The following is a 20,618-nucleotide window of genomic DNA, read 5'->3' as shown; positions in this document are numbered from 1 at the left end:
TTATAGACTATCCATTAACATTTTTTAAACCTTGAACCAGATTTAACCTTGGACTACCCTTCCTTCCTCCCCCTCCCCCCACCCCCCACTGTCCTGGTGATGTAAAACCATTAGCTACGTTAAAAATAATTTGAACACTGGTCTTAACCAAACCATGAAGCATTCTAAAACCAACTAGAAATTATGTGTAGTTTTCTAGTATTACCTGCGCCAGTATTCTCTATTAAACAGATTGTAAACTTAGTATTTTTCACATAGGATTAAGGATCAAACCCATGTTGTCTTTAGCCAAGTCAACAGAGGGGCAATTATCAAGCCAACCCCATCAATGCAAACAACTAATTTAGATAAATGATAGCTTCTAGTGACTTCCTGTTTTGATGAAGAGTTGAAAGTAGAGGGGAACTTATGTATTTGAGAAATGACATGTAAGTGAACAATTCTTTTCTATGAAAGTACTAGTATCTAGTTCTCTGAAAAATGTTTAAATGTATTAATGATTAGAACATGAAATCCTAATGAAAGCAATCAAATTTTAAGTATCATAAAAATTAAAACCACCTTGTTATAAACAAAACCTATATAGACCTCAGAGATATACTAAGTCTAAGAAATAGCACTTTCATTGGTCTGTGTTTACATTGTCTCTGTAATACAAATGTAACTGGAAAGATATAGAAATATCTTATTGTGTTTTTAAAAATATGAATAGTAGTAGTTTCAAAGTGCTGAGGATGAGGAGAAAAATGCCTCAAAGGACAAGGTTTTTTAGTTAGGAATAAAAAAAAAGGTTAGGCACATAAACACATAAAGGATCTTATAACCAACAACTTTATAAAGCAACTTTAGTCCCAAAGAAAGGATGGCTGTTCTTTAAGAAATGGGCCTTCGTGAATTATAAACTTTAACACCATTTTGCATTGAAGAACGAGAATATTTAGTGAGTAATGCCCCTATGGTTTGTTTCTCTCCACACAAATCCCTGTGGGAACAATAAAAAAAAAAAAATAGCATTAATAATTTAAGGAACGTAAATTCAGAGTACTAGTTATTTTTATTTCTCTGTCCCAACAAGCATAAGGGTGTCTTATATCTATGGGACAGGTAGGTATAGAGAGGTTACTAAGACTAAACTAAATATATTACATGTTATATATCTCACTTAATCTTCACAATAACAGTATGAGTGATGTATTATTTAACCCCATATTAGATATTAGGAAACCAAAGCTCTGAGAAATTAAGTAAGTTCATACAGCTAGTAAGTGGCAGGGCCAAACTTTGCAGCCAGGTTTGTATGACTTAAAGTCCATGTTCTTTCCATTGTACACACAGCTTCCAAGTTAGAAAAACAAACAATGTGATATTGTGGGGTCCAGAGTTAGAGAACCTGGATGCCAGGCTGCCTTTATGAGCTTGTCTAGGTCACCTACCCTCCCTGAACTTCAGCTTCCTCTTCGATACCTCTAAGAGGCATATAACGAAGGAAGAGAAGAGTGTGAGGACATGGGCTGAAGAAGGGAGCAAGGGCCAGATCATGTATGACCTTGAAAGACATGAAGAGTTGGGATTAATGCTAAGTATAATGGGAAGCCACCAGGATGGTTTTAATTAATGGAAAGGTAGAATGTGATCTAAATTTTCAATAAGGGGAATAAGCTGATGATTATGGAAGCTGGGTGGTGGGTGTATGGAGGGTTCACTACATTGTCTCTTCTGAATGTTTGAAATTTTCCAAAATAATAAGTTTTACTATTGTTGTTGTTAGCTGCCGTCAAGTTGGTTCCTACTCAGGTCCACCCCATGCAGAAAAGAACAGAATACTCCCTGGTCTAAGGGCTAAAATAGAGGCAGGGAGACCAATTCGGAGGCAGGCAGGAGATGATGCAGCTTGGGATACGGCAATAAGGGTGGGGTGGTAAGAAGTGGCAGGATTCTAGATGTGTCCTGAATAAAGGCAGAGCCACCAGAATTTGCTCAGTTTTGATCGAGGGGGTGAGGGAAGGCGAGAAACCAAGGATGACTCCTAGACTCTTTGTGTGAACCACTTGATTAATCATAGTTATGTTTACTGAGATGAGGAAGACTGGGGAAGGACAAGAGGGAAACAATAGTTCTATTATGAACATGTTAAATTTGAAATTCGTATTAGACATCCAAGTAGAAATGTTAATTAGGCAGCTAGACAGAAGCATCTGAGGCTCAGGGAAAAGGTCAAGAATGAAGATAAAAATTTGGAAGTCACTAAATTTAAACGCAGGACTGGATGAGGGTACCAAGGGAAAAAGTATCAAAGGAGAAGAGAGGTTGGCTAAGAATAGAGTCCCGGAGCTCGTCAACATGTGAAGACTGGGAAGAACAGGAAGACATCAGCAAAGGAGACCAAAAAGAAGCGGCCATTGGGGAAGACAAGAGAAAACCACCAAGTTTCAAGTAGGAGGAAGTGGTCAACTGTGTCAAATAGTGCTAAGAGGTCAAGAAAACAAGGACAGACAATTGACCACTGACTATAGAAAGATGGATGTCACTGGGTTAAGATGTCATTGGGTTATACAGAGAATGGGAGGTAAAGAAACAGAGTGATAGTACAAAACTTTTAAAAAGGGTTTGCTTGGGAAACACAGAGGACACATGGTTCAGTAGGTTGTTGTTTTTGTTTTTTTTTTAATGAGCAAAACTAAAGAGTATCTTATGCTGCTGAAAATGATGCAGAAGGTTGTTGTTGTTGTTGTTAGTTGCCATCAAGTCAGCACTGGCTCATGGGGACCCCATGTACAACAGGACATAATGTTGCCCGGTCCTGTGCCATCTTCACAATCATTACTCAGACAGGCTAGGAAGAAAGGCCTGGCAATCTACTTCCAGAAATTAACCAATGAAAACCCTATGGATCACAACAGAATATTGTCCAATAGAGTGCTGGAAGATGAACCCTCTGGGTTAGAAGGCAACAATGGACTCAAGCATGCCGACAATCATGAAGATGGCATGAGACCAGGCAGTATCCTGTTCTGTTCTGCATGGGGTGGACATGAGTTGGAACCAACTTGACAGCAACAACAACAAGCAGTAATTTGGGGGCTAATTTTTTTCTTCCCATTTTTTCTCCTGCAATCTGGCTTCTACCAAGACGTGAACGTGAGGATGTTAGAGTAAGGCAGCAGGAAAGACAGGAGGTAGCCATCAGAGAGGGGTGCTTGCCTGAGAGTCATGGTGGAGTAGATAATCGGGCTGCCCCTCAAAAAGCTGGGATTTACAGGGAGGAGGGCAGAGAAGTGGTTTCAGGAGCAGTATTAAGGACAAAACGCATACCCCACCTCCAAAACCAGTAACTTGTGGAGCAGGGTAGAGAAGATAGTCACCACTTGAGAAAATTTCAAAGGAAATAGTAACCTCACGGAATACTCAGGAATTGTGTTCTATTAATAAATCTAAAACCCTTTGCTACTCCTTCTAAAAATACAACCTTCAAAAACTGTTTTTAATAAATTACTTACTGAATATACGGAGCAATATCTTCCTCTGTCCATTTCTCCCTTAGAGAGAAGAGGCTGTTAAAACGTTCCTGAGTGTCCTCAGGTAAATCATCTACTTTCAACAGAAATATAATTTCTGGTCTCGTGTGTCTATCCACAAGCGCTAAACCCTACAAGAAATGAAAGGAAAAGCGTCAGTTAAAGCAATGCTCTAATTTTTAAATATGAATCATTTTTACCTTTAGGCTTAACTTAGCCCAAGGTATTTAGAGTATCAGGTACACAAACTTAAACCAACGATTCAGAGACTTACAATAGCCTTTTTCAAAAACATGAGCTCCCATAAGCAGTGATTGCAGGTTAAACTTTTTCTTCTTTTTTCTTCCATAATCTCGCTCCTACCACCACCAGTTTATCAAAAGGTCTCTATTTCTAAATGTCACCAATGACCTCTCCTTGCCAAATTTCAATGGATCCTCTTCTTTTGCCCTGTTTTCTTTGTTCATGTTGATTACTTCTTCCTCTTTGAGTCCTCTTCCTCCTTTAGTATCTCTGATGTCACTGTCTCCTTATTTTCCTCCTAACTTGAGTGGCAGTTCCCCAGCCTCTATCCCAACCCCTTTACTGGTTTTACTGTCTCCCTCCTGGAGAGTGGCTTGAACCACCACTTACTTGATAATGACTATAATATTTGTATTTTCGGCTCAGATTTCTCTTCTGAACACCAGACTTCTATATTCCAACTGATACATGAACTCATTGCGTTTTTCATCTACACTTGCTCTAGTCCCACTATCCTAGGAAAACAGAAAACCTAGGCATCATCCTAGATTCCCGTATTCAAACCCCACAGCTAAGTGGTCAGTCACTAAGTCCTACAGATGTTAGGGCCTGAAGGTATCTCTGTCCACTCCTCATTACCTATTTCTATTCCTCTGTCCATTTACCCATGGCCAGAACTCTTAGGTAGGACTATTTAAGTGTCAAGGGCCTGAACAGTTCTTTTTCATAATCTAATCAACCTTCCATCCACACTCCTCATTACTGCCATAGTGATCTTTCCAAAAGTGATCAGATAACTATTCTAACTGATGTCACTGAATGGCCTCAAAGAGTTTTCTGGATAGAGTTGAAATTCTTTGACTAGTCCACGGTGAACTCACTAACTTGCCAGCACCCTTCACTCCAGTCACACACCCCTACTAACAGCCACCCAATGTTTTACACTTCCAAACCTTTGAACATGCTCTCCCTGGACTCCTGGCTCTGCCTTTCTATCTACCAAAGCAATTGTTTGTCCTTCAAAACTCAGCAGCTAAATCTGGTTAATCAGGCTCAACCAGACTGATGAGTCGGGGATGATTTTCTGAAGCAATCTTCAGAAAGGTGCAATGGATAAGCCACGTCACATTGATCCTGTAACATCTTTTACATCTCTTTCCCCTATTAAGTATCACTCTATATTGCAAGAACAGATTGATATGTGTAATGTACAACCCCTTTGCCGATTCCCAGCCTCAATCTGAGCATCTTGATAGCACTTTGTGTGACATTTTCTCCCCAGCACCTAGCATGGTACCTAGACATAAAAGGAACCCCGTAAATGCTGAAAAATCCTTTCATTTATGTAAGAAATATCTACTGAGCATAGACTACATGCCAAGCAGTCTGCTAGATAATCGGCATGCAACAGTGAGCAAAAGAAACTCTATCAAAATGGAGAGAGGGGAGCCACATAATTAAACATTTTTCTTAAACTATTTAATTATAAACAGTGGTAAGTGCCATGCAAGAAAAGTACAGGGTGTTCTGGCAGAGTAAAACAGAAGACCTTTTTTAGATAGAGAGTGAAGGAAGGCCTCCTTGATGAAGTGACTCAAAGATGAGTAGAAGATGGCCAGGTGACATTAGGGAGAAGATCACGCCAGAACAAAAAGCCTGTGTGAAGACTGTGCGTTAGAAGATAGCTCGAAGCTTTTGAAGATCCGAAGAAAGGCTGGTGAGCAGTGAGTAGGATAGAAAGTAATAAGAGATGAGGCTACGAGGGCAATTATAAGGGCCTTCTAGGGCACGATACAAATTCTGGACTTTATATCTTAAATGCCATGGGCTACCATTAAAGAGCTTTATGCAAGACTTAACGTGACTCGCATTTTTTAAAAGATCATTCCAGCAGCACCACAGAGAATGGATTGGAGATGAGACAAATTAAAAGTGCAGAGGGGCTGCTCAGGGATGCTGTTGCTGTTAGAGGCAGGAGGCAATAGCAGGATGGTGGTGGTGGAAATGGAGAGAAATGGAAGGCAATGAGATACACTGGGTGGGAAGGGGGATTAATAAATGGTTTTGAGATAATGGAAATGTTCTAACACTCGATGATGGTAATGGTTGTAAAGCTCAGTAAATTTACTAAAAATCACTTTTTAAAGGGGTGAATTTTATGGCATGTAAATTATACCTTAAGAGAGTTCTTTTTTAAAAAAAGGACTTGGTGTTAATTGAACGTGCAGTGAGTACACTCGTGATGGGTGGGTGACTGGGAAAGTAAACTGGCTCCAAATTCAGCTCCAGGACGAGTTTCACTTTGCCTGATACTGAACGACAGCCCCCTGAATTATGGGAGGAAGCACTGTGCGCTATTACCTTAAGCTGCTCAAGCGTAGTTATCATTCCTTCGGGAACACTCTGTTGCCACACATCTTGAAATTCAGCGAGATTGAATTTCACTGCATTTTGAAGTAGCATCTGTGCTGTTGCTCTGCATATTTTATCAGCACTCAATTCAAAATAAACTTCACCTAAAGAAAAAGAATCAGATATTCATAGTCTTCTTAAAATTAAATACAGTAATATTTGCGATCATTAGCCATTAACCATTGCCATCAGGTCGATTTCAACTCATAGCGACCCTATAGCTATTAAAAAAAAAAAAAAAAATTTTTTTTTTTTTTGAGATGCAAATCAAAACTCCAATGAGAAACCATCTAACACCTGCAAAAATGCCTATGATCAAAAAACAGAAAACAACAAATGCTGGCAAGGTTGTGGCGAGATTGGAACTCTTCTTTTACATTGCTGATAGGATTGTAAAATGGTACAACCACTATGGAAAACGGTATGGCACTTCCTCAAAAAGCTAGGAGTAGAAATACCTTACGATTCAGCAATCCCGCTCCTAGCTTTGTATCCAAGAGATATAAGAGCAGTGACATGAATAGACATGGACATCTACGTTCACTGCAGCATTATTCACAACTCCAAAAAGATGGAAACAACCTAAGCATCCATCAATGGAAGAATGGATAAACAAATTGTGGGATATACATACAAAGGAATGCTACACAACTACTAGGAATACTGAGAAGTCTGCAAAACATAACGTGGATGAATCTGGACGTCGTTATGCTGATTGAAATAAGCCAATCACAAAAAGAGAAATACTGTATGGTCCTACTATTATAAAAAGTAAAGAATAGATATACACACAGAAAACAAAGTTCTTTGATGGTTACCAGGGATGGGAGGGAAAAGAAGGGGGAAATCACTTTCTAGATAGCGGACACTTATTACTTTTGGTGATGGGAAAGGCAATCCAAAATATGGGCGAAGTTAGCACAACATGACCAAGGTAAGTAAAGGCACTAAGAAGTACATGTGAAAAAGGAACAATTTCGGTAAATGTTGTATAACACGTACAATTTTGCAACAACAGTAAAAGCAACCAAAAAATATGGATGTGTATATGTGAATACAAAGGCATATGTGAGTAAATGCATGTGCACGCACAGGTGTGTCTGTGTCTGTAGGCATATGTATATACACATTTGTGTGTGCTGCATATATACCCACATATATAACAAATCACATAGGGGGCACAGTTACAGAAGCTTTCTAGATATATCCAAACAACACATAGGGTTGGCTTACTGGGTTAAAAGGCTTGGGACAATAGTCTCAAGAGACAACTTAGTCAATTGGCCTAATATAGTTCACAAAGATAACGTTCTACACCCTACTTTGGTGAGTAGTGTCTGGGGCCTTAAAAGCTTGCGAGCAGCCATCTAGGATACAACTATTGGTCTCTACTCATATGGAAAAAAGAGAATGAAAGAAAACAAAGGCTCAAAAAAGAAACTAGTCCACAGGACTAATAGCCCACAAGAGTCACGGCCTCTTCTAACCTGAGACCAGAAGAACTAGATGGTGCCTGGCTACTACTACCAGGCGTTCTGACCAGAGACACAATAGAAGATCTCACATAGAATGGGAGAAAAATGTAGAACAAAAATCAAATTAATAAAAAAAGTCAGACCTACGGGACAAATGGAGAGAGGAAACCCTAGACTACCGCCCTAAAATACCCTCTGAAGTTGGAATTGGAGCTATTTCTGCAGATCACCTTTCAGCCAAATAATAGACTGGCTTATAAAACGAACGCTATCACCTGTGAGTCATGTGGTCCCTTAAACAATTCACTTTATGAGACCATACTGTCAACATTTACCCAAAAGCAAAGATGAAATAGCAAGGAGGGGAAGGGAAGCTAGAGCAATAGAAATAAAACCAACAGAATGGAAATAATGAGAATGCTAACACACTGTAAAAACTGTAACCAATGGCATGGGACGATTTATATAAAAATTGTTAAAGGGGAACCTAATTTGCTGTGTAAACTTTCACCTAAAACACATATTATTTTTTAAAAAACTGAATATACTAACAATGTTTCTTTTTCCTCAATGGCTGTTCTCAGAAAGAATTATACCCCTCAATAATAACCTCCTACAACCCCATGGGTTCTTATTTTTAATATGAACATACTTCAGAAAGCCACACCAGTTTTAACACACAAGCATTAAAATACCCATTAGAATACTTTCCAAGTCTTACCTTCATCTATATATTTCTTTCCATAACATTTAAGGCAGTGTTCTATCATTTCCCTGAAAATTTTAAAACACCAATTTGAAAAGTTATCAGCATTTTTATATACCATATTTTAAGCCTCATTGCTTCTAACTAGCAACTAAGATATAATTTGAGATTTGAAATACTAAGTGATTTTGACTAACAAATAATACTTTATTTAGATTAGAATTAACTAAAATGTACTAGGAAGCTACTATGTGCTGGGCATTATGTTAAATAAACATTTTTACATGGCTTATGTAAGCATATATTTTTTATTATAAGATACCTCAAATGTGACAATTTTTTTTTTAATGGACAAAAAAGATGATACACATCTAGCGGTTGTATATTTTTAAAATTTCTATAAGACATCAGAATGTAAATAATATATGCACTGGGTGTAGTTCTAGAATGGAAAATAATTTTTCCCTTTAGGGAAATCTGGAGGGACAAGTAATTAAAATACTTACTCTGGTTCCAGTGGGCCAAGTTCCTGAAGGCAGGTATTCAAAGGAACTTTACTAAAAGACCAAGATTCAGAATCCACAAGCTGAGTTACATGATTCAGAAGTTTCATCTCATAATCAAATTCAAGAATCCTCCAATAACCTACAAATTCCAAAAATTATATTTACCAAACATTTTAAGCAAATAATTGCCTAACAGATTGATAAAGTAGCCCCATAATTTTGTCCACTTGCAAAAAAAAAAAAAAAAAAAGAGAGAATACAAGTCATAGGTTTCTTTAAACAATGATCCTTTATTCCCAGTTACTCCTAGGTGTATTGGAATCGCCAGTCTTCTGTTTAGTAGCTGAGTGTTTTCGTTTGCTCCACCCAGGGACTCCTAAGAGTACTTTACATAGGAATAACACTTTGATTTTTTTCCAGGTGCTTTAATAAACATTATCTCACAATAATCTTGTCATTCTAAGTGAAAATGTAGAAACCTGCACCTGATCCAGTCATTTCATTAGAGTATCACATAAACGAAGTGAAGATCATAGGTTCAATAGCCTACACGGTAATTTCCACTGTGCTGTACTGTCAGTCTATAAGTCTCATGGCAGCCATCTTGCAAAATTGTTCCCACATTCAAGCTAGCTCATTCAAGAGATGAGAGACTCAGAGATACAATGAGGACCAGTGGAAAAGTAAAGCTGGGCATCAAGACACTTTTCCCTACTCCCATGAAAGACCACGGAATGCCAATTTTATCATTGATGGCACTACCACCAGGCCCAGAGAAACAAATCAATGACACATCCACCAATTCCAAGGGAGAATGTTTATGTTCTTATTCTGAAAAAATAAAGGCAACATTAAAAAGTGGGATATATTTAAAACTGAGGAAGAGAGCTAGGAATAATCTATGCATTCCCCTACCAAAACTTTATTTCCCTTCAATAATGATTCATGCAACGGGCTGTATTAAAATTCCTTGTTTGGTTTACATTTTTTCCCTTAATTTTAACATTCATTGTATCCATATACCATACGAATTGGCAGCAAGCATCCTAATTAAAAACTTAATTTCAGATGCATAGGACCAAGTGGGTCAAAGGAACCACAACCAAGACCTAAGTGCTTCCAGTTAGTTCTAATGTTGCGTGTAGTTGCTCTACTCAGCAGAATTTGCCCCATATGGGAGTTAGGATCTAAGAAAGGCTAATCTTCTCAGGAAGACTGTGAGCAAAACAAATAGTGCATCTACTTATGCATGCTGATTTCCTCCTTCCTGATACACGGGTGCAGAATAAAGCTGCATCATTCTGGACAAGCTAAACTAGGCCGAAAAATGCATGCCAACATTTATTCAAGTATTACGGATGGCCTGGGTGCTGGAAAAAAGCTGACTCCAGACCAGAGGACTTTCAAATCATAGAAGAAGAGCTACTTGGCTTCTCTATCAACCCCTAAGACCAAACACACCACCGTATCTTTTTTTTTTCTCATGACTATTTTTTGTGTGTGTGCACTTTAAGTGAAAGTTTACAAATCAAGTCAGTCTCCAATACAAAAATTTATATACACCTGGCTATATACTCCTAGTTGCTCTCCCCGTAATGAGACAGCATACTCCTTCTCTCCACGCTGTGCTTCTGTGTCCATTTATCCAGCTTCTGTCCCCCTCTGCCTTCTCACCTCCCCTCCAGACAGAAGTGGCCCACATAGTCTCATGTGTCTGCTTGAGCCAAGAAGCTCACTCCTCACCAGTATCATTTTCTATCTTATAGTCCAGTCCAATCCCCATTTGAAGATTTGGCTTTGGGAATCACACCATCGTATCTTTTTAAATGGCTTATTGTACAATTTGTTTAACACATATTCAAAATTTCATTAAGAGTGATTACAAGAAGAAACAAAGTAGCAAGCATTTGAGGTTATTAACTAATGAGGCTATTAACTAATTAATTCTGAACAAGGAATTCAAGGACCTGGGTTCTAGACCTTATTCTGACACTAACTCAAAATGTAGCCCTGGACAAGTCAGTTCCCCTTCCTAGGCCTTAGTGGCCTCACCTACTAAAGAAAATGAATAGCTTAGACTAGTCTGAGGTCTAGGGACCCTTCTGGATCTCACATGTTCCTTCTTTTACCACTTAATCCAAAGAAAATGGCCCGTAAGGAGTGGTTAAATTCACTGGTCACAGATGGACCACTTCACGCAAAGATGACCACACAGTCTCTATCCATGCCCAAAAATACAAATACCATTTTGGAGGCTGAAAGATTAAATAAACAGCGTGCAATAAGGTGAAGATGTCCAAAAACCTCTTTTATATAATGCCCAATTCTATCACTATTCATAACAATAGTAAGTAATGCTACCTCCAATTTCGCAGGCATTTAGGACTTGTAATTGTGTCATTATTTCTTCCTCACTTGCCTGAATTTGATCAAGCAAATCTTCAGTTGTATACTGAAACAAGAAAAAAATGCTTTTAAGGGCTTTGAAGAATGATATTTCTTAGATTTCTTGGTGAATTTTGGGAAATAAATACATAGAACAAATAAAGCAACATTTATCCACTAATTCAGTTTCTTTTGTTAATGCATAAAGATTATCACACTAAGAAGTAAACTAGGGTATAGACCACATTTTGATATTTTATAAAAATTTTTTAAATATACAAAACCCAAAAAGGATTTGAGAGTTTTGGTCAATGGGTGCTTAGTCTTTTTTTTTTTTTTTTTCCCTCCATAGAAACATAAAGAAAACACAGTGGCAAATATTCATGACCTTGGATTTGGTAATGACATCTTAGATATGACTCCAAAAGCACAAGCAATGAAGGAAAAACTAGATAAAATAGACTTAATCAAAATGATAAACTTTCATTCTTTAAAACACCATCAAGCAAGTGAAAAAGACAACCTACAGAACGGGAAAAAGTATTTGCATATCATATAGTCTGATGAGTACCTAGACTGTATAAAGAACTCTTACAACTCAATAAAGAAAAGACAAATAATCCAATTAAAAATTCGGCAAATGACTTGAGTCCAAAAAAGGTATACGAATGGCCCACAAGCACATGAAAAGATGTTCAACATCATTAGTCACCAGGGAAATGCAAATCAATGCAAATGCCACTTCACATTTACTAGGTTGTATATAATCAAAAGGATAGATAATAAAAAACGTTGGAGAGGATGTAGAGAAACTGGAACTCTCATACATGGCTGGTAAGAATACATGATGGTGTAGCCACTTTGGGAATATGTATAGATCATACATAGAGTTACCATGTGACCCAACAATCCCACTCCTAATTATATACCCAAGAGAAATGAAAACATATTATGTCCACAGAAAAACTTGTACCCAAATGTTCATAGCATCATTATTCATAATAGGCAAAAAGTGGAAACAATCCAAATGTCCATCAACTGATGAATGGATAAGCTATGGTGAAACCATACAATGGGATATTACTTGGCAATAAAAAAGGATTAAATACTGACACATGCTACGACGTGGATGAACCTTGAAAATCATTATGCTGAGTGAAAGAAGCCAGTCACAAAAGGCCACATAGTTTATGATTACGGTTCTATGAAATGGCCAGAATAGGCAAATCTACAGACAGAAAGTAGATTAGTGTTGCCTAAGGCTGAGGGGGATGAGTAGTTTGGAGGGTGATGGTTAAAGCGCATGATATTTCTTTTTGGGGTATTGAAGACATCCTAAAATTGACAGTGGGAAAGGTTGCACAACTCTGTGAATACACTAAAAGCTTTAAAATGGGTGAGTTGTAAGGTACGTGAATTACATCTCAATAAAGCTGTTAAAAAAGAAAAAAGATAAAACTTTTAATATAAATATGATCTTTAGAATACCAGTAGTGCTCTGTAATTTTTTAATTACATTTAAAACATCTAATTTATTTTACTTGGTTTATAAATATTCTTCCATATTTCCAGAAATTGGCCAGTTATAACATTAGAGTAAGAATACATTCCATTTTCATAATATCTTCTCTTAAGAGAGCCTAATAGTATTTTTTAATTAAGTAAAAATTAATCTTACCTCTAAAAAAATTATCATTTCATAGGAACATGAGAAGCTTTCAGCTACATGAATGTCACCATGATACCTAAGATTTGTTTTAAAATACTCTAAGAGAGGAGAAACAATGTGGAAGGGGCAAGGAAAAAGAAGAAACAAGAATGGCAAATATTGATGCGTCCAAGCTGAGTGCTAAATATATAGGAATCATTATACTACTCTCTGTTTTTGGGTACGTTTGAAAATTTCATAACATACTTAAAAAATAGAATGTCACCATTCCAAACCAAAAACCCAAACCCATTGCCATCAAGTCCATTCCAACTCATAGCGACCCTATAGGACAGAGTAGGATTGTCCCAGAGGGTTTCCGAGAAGCAAGTAGTAGATTTGAACTGTCAACGTTTTTGGTTAGCAGCCCAGTTCTTAACCACTGCGCCACCAGGGCTCCACGTGACCATTAAGTGGCTCTAGTTATAGTTTTATTTTTAAATTCTAAATTAAAAAAATGAAAATAATAGTCTTACTTTTGAGCGATTTGAATCCTTTTCTTTTTGACTGTCAGGCCCTTCATAGGTATTTTCCATTAAACGTTTCTTCAGCTTCTTTAATTTAGGTCTACATCTTTTTAATTCCCAGTAATTATTAGAAAAACCAAAGATCTAGAAATGATAAACATATAACATCTTAGGGACCATTTTAAAAAAAATTTCATATAAAGTTCCATTACCTATCTGCTCTCAACAAAAAGCAGAAAAAGAGAGCCAAGCTATTTTTCTTTCTGTTGGGAAGACACGCATCCAACCATCTCAAGCAGATGGACAAGCATCTTCGAGAAACATCCTTTCAAACTTCAGTTAAGAAAATAATGCCTAAACCAAAAATATTCCCTGAACTCTTCTTAAAACCAAAAAATGGTTTAGCTTAACTAGTGAAGAACTTCTGTCTTGAAGATTATGTTCTTTTAAGAACTATCTACATGTGATCAAAGTGACAGTTAGGTACCATCGAGTTGGTTCCGACTCATAGCAGCCCTATAGGACAGAGTAGAACTGCCCCACAGGGTTTCCAAGGAGCAGGTGGTAGATTTGAACTGTCAACCTTTTGGTTAGCAGCTGAGCTCTCAGCCACTATGCCACCAGAGCTCCCAAAGTGACAAAAGCAACTCAAAAGGTTAGACAGGAAACTTAGGAGAAGTGAGTCTTTGTTAATCAGGGAGGAACAACTCAGAAAAAGAGAATGAAAATGATTGGACAACTGAAAGAAAGTAATCAATCTCACTGAATGATACATGTAGAAACTTGAATTAGTGAATGTTTTGTTGTGCATATTCTCAACAAGAAGAAAATAAATTATATTAAAACAAACACTGTCAACATAGTGGAAACCAATAATTGAGCTTCACGTCTCAAGTGTACAATGGAAATTAAAGTATGCCCCAAAAAGAGTAACCAGGATGGAGACAATTCTGCAAACCAGTGGGAAACAACCCAAAGTGAGTATTTTTAGACTAAAAACAGAAAATAAAGAAGAGTCATTATGGAAATCTTTAAATAATGAAGGATGCTAACAGGAAAGGGGGTAACCTTGTTCTGTGTTGCTCGTGATCTCAAAATTAAGCAGTGTTAAGGGAGACTTCTATTCAATGCAAGAACTTTCTAATATTTAAGATTGCAGCTAATTCTACTGTTGAAGTTGTGAAATAGTGAGAGTCCTATCACTAGAAGAATTCAAGGTCACAGAGGCTGGATGATGGATAAATATCAGTGCTGGCACATAGTAGGTGCTCAGTAAGTGTTTTGTGAAAGGAGAGCAAAAAGTTGAACTGGATTACCTCTGGGGTGCCTTCCAACTCTAAAATGAAAGAACAGGGGTGCTTTTATTCTCAAAGTACTATAAGACTTGAACGGCAAGATGAGGCCGAGTCTGGAGGAGATGCTGCTGAACCTAAGGCCAACAAAGGAGGGCTTAAAGACCAACCCAGAGAGGTTGTCCAGTTCACAAACCAGCAGACTGATAGTCAAATCCGACACAAAGATGTTAATGTTTACTTGTATGCATGTGCGTGCACATGCGCGAATTGAGGGAAGAAGAGAGAGGTCTGACAAGGTGTTTACATTAATTGCCAATATTGAAAACCTAGAAGATTTCATTCCAGAAAAAATCTCAGAGAAGAGAATCAGAAGATCTGGCGATGCTGGGTCCACTTTTCCACAAAGCAACTAAATAGTGGCTGCCCCTTTACTTGGGGTGTATGTGTTCCAATTCACTATAGACCCCACCACTCCCTACTACTGCTGAGAATGGGTATCCTCTACCATCTATCAACGCCAGCCAGCTTTGCTCAACTGCATTCCTTGTTGTCATTGTTAGCTCCTGCCAAGTCAGCTCTGACACATGGTTACTCCATGTACAACACAACGAAGTGTTGCCTGGCCTGCGTCATCTTCAGGGTTATTGGTACGCTCAAGTCCACTATTGCAGCCACTGTGTATTTTGAGTGCCTTCTGACCTAGGGGGCTCATCTTTCAGCATTATACCAGACAATATTCTCCTGGGATCCATTTCATTTAATTTTCAGAAGTAGACCGCCAGACCTTTTTTCCTAGTCTTAGCCTGGAAGCTCCGCTGAAACTTGTCTACCATCAGTGACCATGATGATATTTGAAATACCAGTGGCATAGCTTCCGGTATCACAGCAACATACAAGCCAGTACAGTGTGACAAACTGACAGACGGGTAGTGGTCTGCATTCTTCACCTAACTCTTATAGGCATCTGTGTGCAACCATGGATTAAGACTTTGATTAGTGGATCTTTGCTTAGTTTTGCCTAGTCTCAGGGCATGAAATTCATATCATGCAAACGAGAGCTCAAAGGCACTCACAGATGTTGTTTACCCTCGTAAAAACACCTATAAAACAGATAAGTGCTGAGAAAATACCATCTTTTTACAAAAGGATGAATTGCCGACATTTCTAGTTAATTATACTGAAAGCCTTATGTTGTTGCCGTGTGTGGTCAAGTCAATTCCGACTCATAGCAACCCTGCCACGGAGCCACTGGGTTGGTTCAAACAGCTAGCCTTTTGGTTAGTGGCTGAGTACTAAACTGTTGCACCACCAGGGCTCCTTGAAAGACTTATTACCCTACAAAACCAAAACCCAACATTTACTGGAAATTCTTCCATTCCGCTAACAACATGTGAATCACCGAAGCTTCCCAGCATTTTCCCGTGTTTTCCACACCACTTCTATTTTTAACGAAGCAGCTGACCAGAAGTCATTCTGAAATAATTAAGGGCTCTGCTTTGATAGTTGTATGTGTAACAGCCTAGACAGGATGGAGACTGCTGCTTGGTAACTGCCGTAACTGCCATCCATAGTCTCCAAAATAATTAAGTATTTGTTATTAAAAAACCAAATCCGTTGCTGTCAAGTCGATTCAGACGCATAGAAACCCTATAAGACAGAATAGAACTACCCCATAGGATTTCCAAGGCTGTAAATCTTTACAGAAGTGAACTGCCACATCTCTCTCCCATGGAGAGGCTGGTGGGTTCAAACCGCCAACCTTCCAGTTAGCAGCCAAGTGCTTAACCACTGTGCCACCAGGGCTCCTTGAATTTGTTATACTTGGCTACGATTATTAATGAACTAAACCAACTTCAAAGCTGAGAGCCATGACTCTCTAAAAAACTCAAATTTCTTCATTTCTCTACCTCATAAACATTACCAAATGCAGTAGTTATGGTTTGAGGGAGTCTCATTTCAAAACGGTCACAAAGAAATTTACTAAAAATAGGTAAAACTTTTAAAATGAGTCACCTAATAGCAAACCTTCTATTTTACATAAAACAATTCACTTGTCTGAGACTCAAAATCAAACTGGGAAAGTTAAGATAACTTCACAAGACTTTCAAACAAACAAAAGTTGTGGAAACAAATGTCATTGAAAAACTTGCTCAATTCCCCATGATTATACATTTCATACCTAAAGTATTTAACTAAAGGCAAGTTCGGTACATGTGTTAATATTCATATATAAGCCAGGAGACAGAAAACAGTACCTCAGCATGAATAATGTTACTGTGTGTTTCTTCTGCCTTCAGTTGGTCTGAAGTTTTACAACCAGGAATAAAAAGTAACATATTTGAAGTTTCTGCTATTTTCAAGTCGTATGTCTTATCTTTACTGCATATCACAGCCTGCTCATCTTTATCACCACGAATAACAAGACTGCAGGAAAACAAGAGAAAAAAATATATGGTTGATTTAAGACTCCACCAGACACCTTCATTATAAACAATACCAAAACCTTGTAGACTTGTAAATTTAAGTCTTAAGGCTGCATCTGGCCCCTGCTCTCACAGCTCCTGAGCAATGATGGGTTGGCAGAGTAAGCACTGGGCCAATAAAGAGCTAGATGGACACAAAGGAAAGATAACTAAACGTGGGCAAAGGAGGGAACCCTGGTGACACAGTGGTTAAGAGCTCAGGCTGCTAACCAAAAGGTCGGCAACTAGAATCCACCAGCCACTCCTTGGAAACCGTATAGGGCAGTTCTACTCTGTTCTATAGGGTCACGATGAGTCAGAATCGACTGGACAGCAATGGATTTGGTTTTGGGGTCTTTTGGGCAAGGGAGAGAGGTCCCTGGGTGGCACAAACAGTTTGCACTCGGCTACTGATCAAAAGGTTGGCAGTGCAAACCCACCCAGCCAGTGACACTATGAAAGAAAGGCCTGGCGATCTTCCATAAAGATTACAGCCAGGAAAATTCTGTGGAGGAGTTCTACTCTGTAACACGTGGGGCCACCATGAGTTGGAATGGATGTGAAGGCAACAGGTTTGCTTCAGTCAAGACTTGTCACAGTATTCCAGAACATGCTAAGCAGTGCTTCTCTAACTTATGTGTAGGGATCTTGGGGAATCTTGCTAAAAAGCAGATTGGTATTCAGTAGGTCAGGGATAGGGCCTGGGAGTCTGCATTTCTACCAAGCACCCAGATCATGACCATGCTCCCACTCCGGGTAGCAAAATGCTTAAAGAACTAACATCCTAAAAGAAAGGAAAAGTGTAAGACACAGCATACACAGGGCAGGCCTGTTGCAAAAGAGAAATGAAAACCTTCATCCCTCAAGAGGGGGAAAGTTCAAGGACCCCAACTCCTTCTTGTTTTGTTCTGAGTATCGCCTAAAAAGCGATGAGCATGTCCTGTCTAATCATCAGCTATGTTGCAAAGAAACAGACCTTATGAAAAGAAGGCTGTAAAGCTAAAGGAAAAATAGGAAAAGGAGATGTTTACAAACTGGACTAAAGGAAAGACTGTGACATGGAAAAAAGGTTTATCGAGGATGAAAACGCAAGGAAAAGATGAAGGCGAGGAGGAAAAGAACCAAAAGCCGTTGCCGTGGAGGCAATTTTGACTCATAGTGATCCTATAAGACAGAGTAGAACTGCCTCATAGGGTTACCTAGGCTGCAATCTTTATGGAAGCAGACTGCCACATTGTTTTCCCAAGGAGCAGCTGGGGGGTTTGAACCCCCAACCTTTCGGTTAGCAACCAAGCGCTTAACCACTGTGCCACAGGGTGAGGAGAAAGGAAGACTAAGGACAAAGATGACGGAGATGGCAACAAGGAACTTTTTGATGTTGATGTGTTTGAAATAAAAAGTATGTGAATTTCTTAAAGGTAAGCTTTCATTTATGCGAAAAGAATAAAAGTTTTTAACTTCCAGGTGCTGATAAGGAAACCCTGGTGGCATAGTGGTTAAGTGCTACAGCTGCTAACCAAAACGTCCACAGTTCAAATCCACCAGGCGCTCCTCGGAAACTCTGTGGGGCAGTTCTACCCTGCCCTATAGGGCCGCTGTGAGTCGGAATAGACTCGATGGCAATGGGTTTTTTAGATTACACGGCATTAAGAGATATAGCGATCCTCTAGACTTCATCAAGATTGTTTTCAAGTACCACCTCACCTTTGACTATATTTTTATGCACAGTCTTGTTGCAAATTAGTAGCTCATTAAAATCAGATCCCCACTGAGTGACTCTAAGCAAGCCCTTCTCTTTACCCTACTGTTGTTAGGTGCCATCCAGTCGGTTCCAACTCATAGCGATCCTAGGTAGAACAAAAAAAGCTGCCCCATCCTCACAATCACTGCTATGTTTGAGCCATTGTTGCAGCACTGTGTCAATCCATCTCACTGAGGGTCTTCCTCCTTTTCACTGACCCTCTACTTTGCCAAGCATGATGTTCTTCTCCAGGCACTGGTCCCTCCTGATAACATGTCCAAAGTACCTGAGACCAAGTCTCACCATCCTCACTTCCAAGGAGCACTCTGGCTGTACTTCTTCCAAGACAAATTTATTTGTCCTTTTAACAGTCCACGGTATATTCAATATTCCTTGCCAACATCACAATTCGAAGGCATCAATTCTTCTGTCTTCCTTACTCATTGTCCAGTTTTTGTATGCATATGAGGTGATTAAAATACCATGGCTTGGATCAGGCACCCCTTAGTCCTCAAAGTGACATCTTAGCTTTTTAACACTTTAAAGCCCTATTACCAGGGCTGTAATAGTCCCTTAAACTTATTCCCTACATGTGTTACCTCTTATCTGGGTAAAATAAACTAATACAAGTTAGATGGCTAGGAGCACTCTAAAAAATATTAAATATTACCATGGTATTTTAAGTAGAATGACAGTGTTCCATGGGTTCTCGGCGTCACTGTTAGTGTCTCCAAAACTCTACTGAGGTTTTATTTCCTGATCTGTTCCCACTGCCTCCAAGATCAATTGGATCGGTCATACTGATCATCTCAGTCCCGCTAACTGAACGGCCCATCAGAGGCGTAGAAACCACCCCGACCCCCCCGCCCCACGCCCCGCAAAAAAAGAAAAACACCCTTGCCGTTGAGCGGATTCCGACTCATAGCGACCCTATAGGACAGAGTAGAACTGCCCCATAGGTTTCCAAGGAACGGCTGGTGGATTCGAACTGCCGACCAGTGGTGTGGAGTCCTAGGAATAAGGAGTGTGCTGGGACTCTGGCCACCAGCTTACTGTGTGCGCCCGGCCAAATCAATGGCTTTCTTTGGTCCCGTGTGCTCATGCTGAGTTTTCCTGCACCAGCGTGGCAGCGCGGTGAGTCTCGGGCACTGCACCCCGGCGGCTCGAGGCAGACCCTGGCCCTGCCCCACCTCACCTGTGTCCAGCCTCCAGCTGCTGGCACAGCGCGGGCTCCAGCTCCAGCAGGCAGATGTCGCCGGCAGCGGCGCCGTTGGCTCCGGGCCCGAAGGCCAGGCAGTGCACGGCCGGGAGCAGCTCGGCTGCGTTCAACTTGGCGACCTGCAGCGTCGCGTCCACCTCCTCGCGAGTCCTCTTCATCGCTGCGCAGGGGCGGGGGCCTAGGGGACAAAAAGGAGGCGCCCAAGCGGCCGGAGCCTGCGAAATGCGCACACACAGTCTGTTTCAAAAGCGCGCCAAGGTGGCGGCGGCGGGGCGGGTTTCCGGGGCGGAGCGCCGCGTCCCAGGCCGGTCGGAAGCTTCTCAGTGAGCAAGCCTGGCGGAGGCCGGGTCATCCCTCGCAGAGCAGCGTTTGCTGGAAGGAAGCACCGCTTAGCGGGGAGGTTTCCACGGGTGATCGCTGGAGTAGTCCTGCCACCGGCGTGGCGTGGCCTCGGACACTTACTAGCCGTTTTCACTGTCTCCCT

The 20,618-nt window shown here is 39.9% G+C and overlaps 1 protein-coding gene across 1 annotated transcript; it reads right to left on the bottom strand.

The window, feature by feature from the left end:
- Positions 1–723: 723 nt before the first annotated feature.
- On the bottom strand, positions 724–20,391 carry DSCC1 (DNA replication and sister chromatid cohesion 1). Its single transcript, XM_049853496.1, has 9 exons — positions 20,111–20,391; positions 16,968–17,136; positions 13,427–13,561; positions 11,219–11,309; positions 8,858–8,996; positions 8,367–8,419; positions 6,120–6,274; positions 3,498–3,646; positions 724–982 (listed from the first exon to the last, which is right to left on the bottom strand). Exons 1-9 carry the CDS (start codon positions 20,290–20,292, stop codon positions 874–876), a joined length of 1,182 nt encoding a protein of 393 aa, XP_049709453.1. The 5' UTR covers positions 20,293–20,391; the 3' UTR covers positions 724–873.
- Between the last annotated feature and the right edge of the window lie 227 nt (positions 20,392–20,618).

The sequence above is a fragment of the Elephas maximus genome, chromosome 15, assembly GCF_024166365.1.
Source record: "Elephas maximus indicus isolate mEleMax1 chromosome 15, mEleMax1 primary haplotype, whole genome shotgun sequence".
Lineage (NCBI taxonomy): Eukaryota > Metazoa > Chordata > Mammalia > Proboscidea > Elephantidae > Elephas > Elephas maximus.
Note: the sequence above shows the minus strand (reverse complement) of the source record. Positions and strands in the feature narration are given on the sequence as shown.

What these genes read in the sequence shown, in the direction of transcription:
- DSCC1 (XM_049853496.1), bottom strand. Translation starts at nt 20,292, where the DNA reads ATGAAGAGGACTCGCGAGGAGGTGGACGCGACGCTGCAGGTCGCCAAG. An exon ending in CTACGCTTGAGCAGCTTAAG is followed by an intron (nt 3,647 to 6,119) that starts GTAATAGCGCAC and finishes CATTTCTTGTAG; the next exon opens with GGTTTAGCGCTTGTGGATAG. An exon ending in GATATTGCTCCGTATATTCA is followed by an intron (nt 983 to 3,497) that starts GTAAGTAATTTA and finishes TTGTTCCCACAG; the next exon opens with GGATTTGTGTGGAGAGAAAC.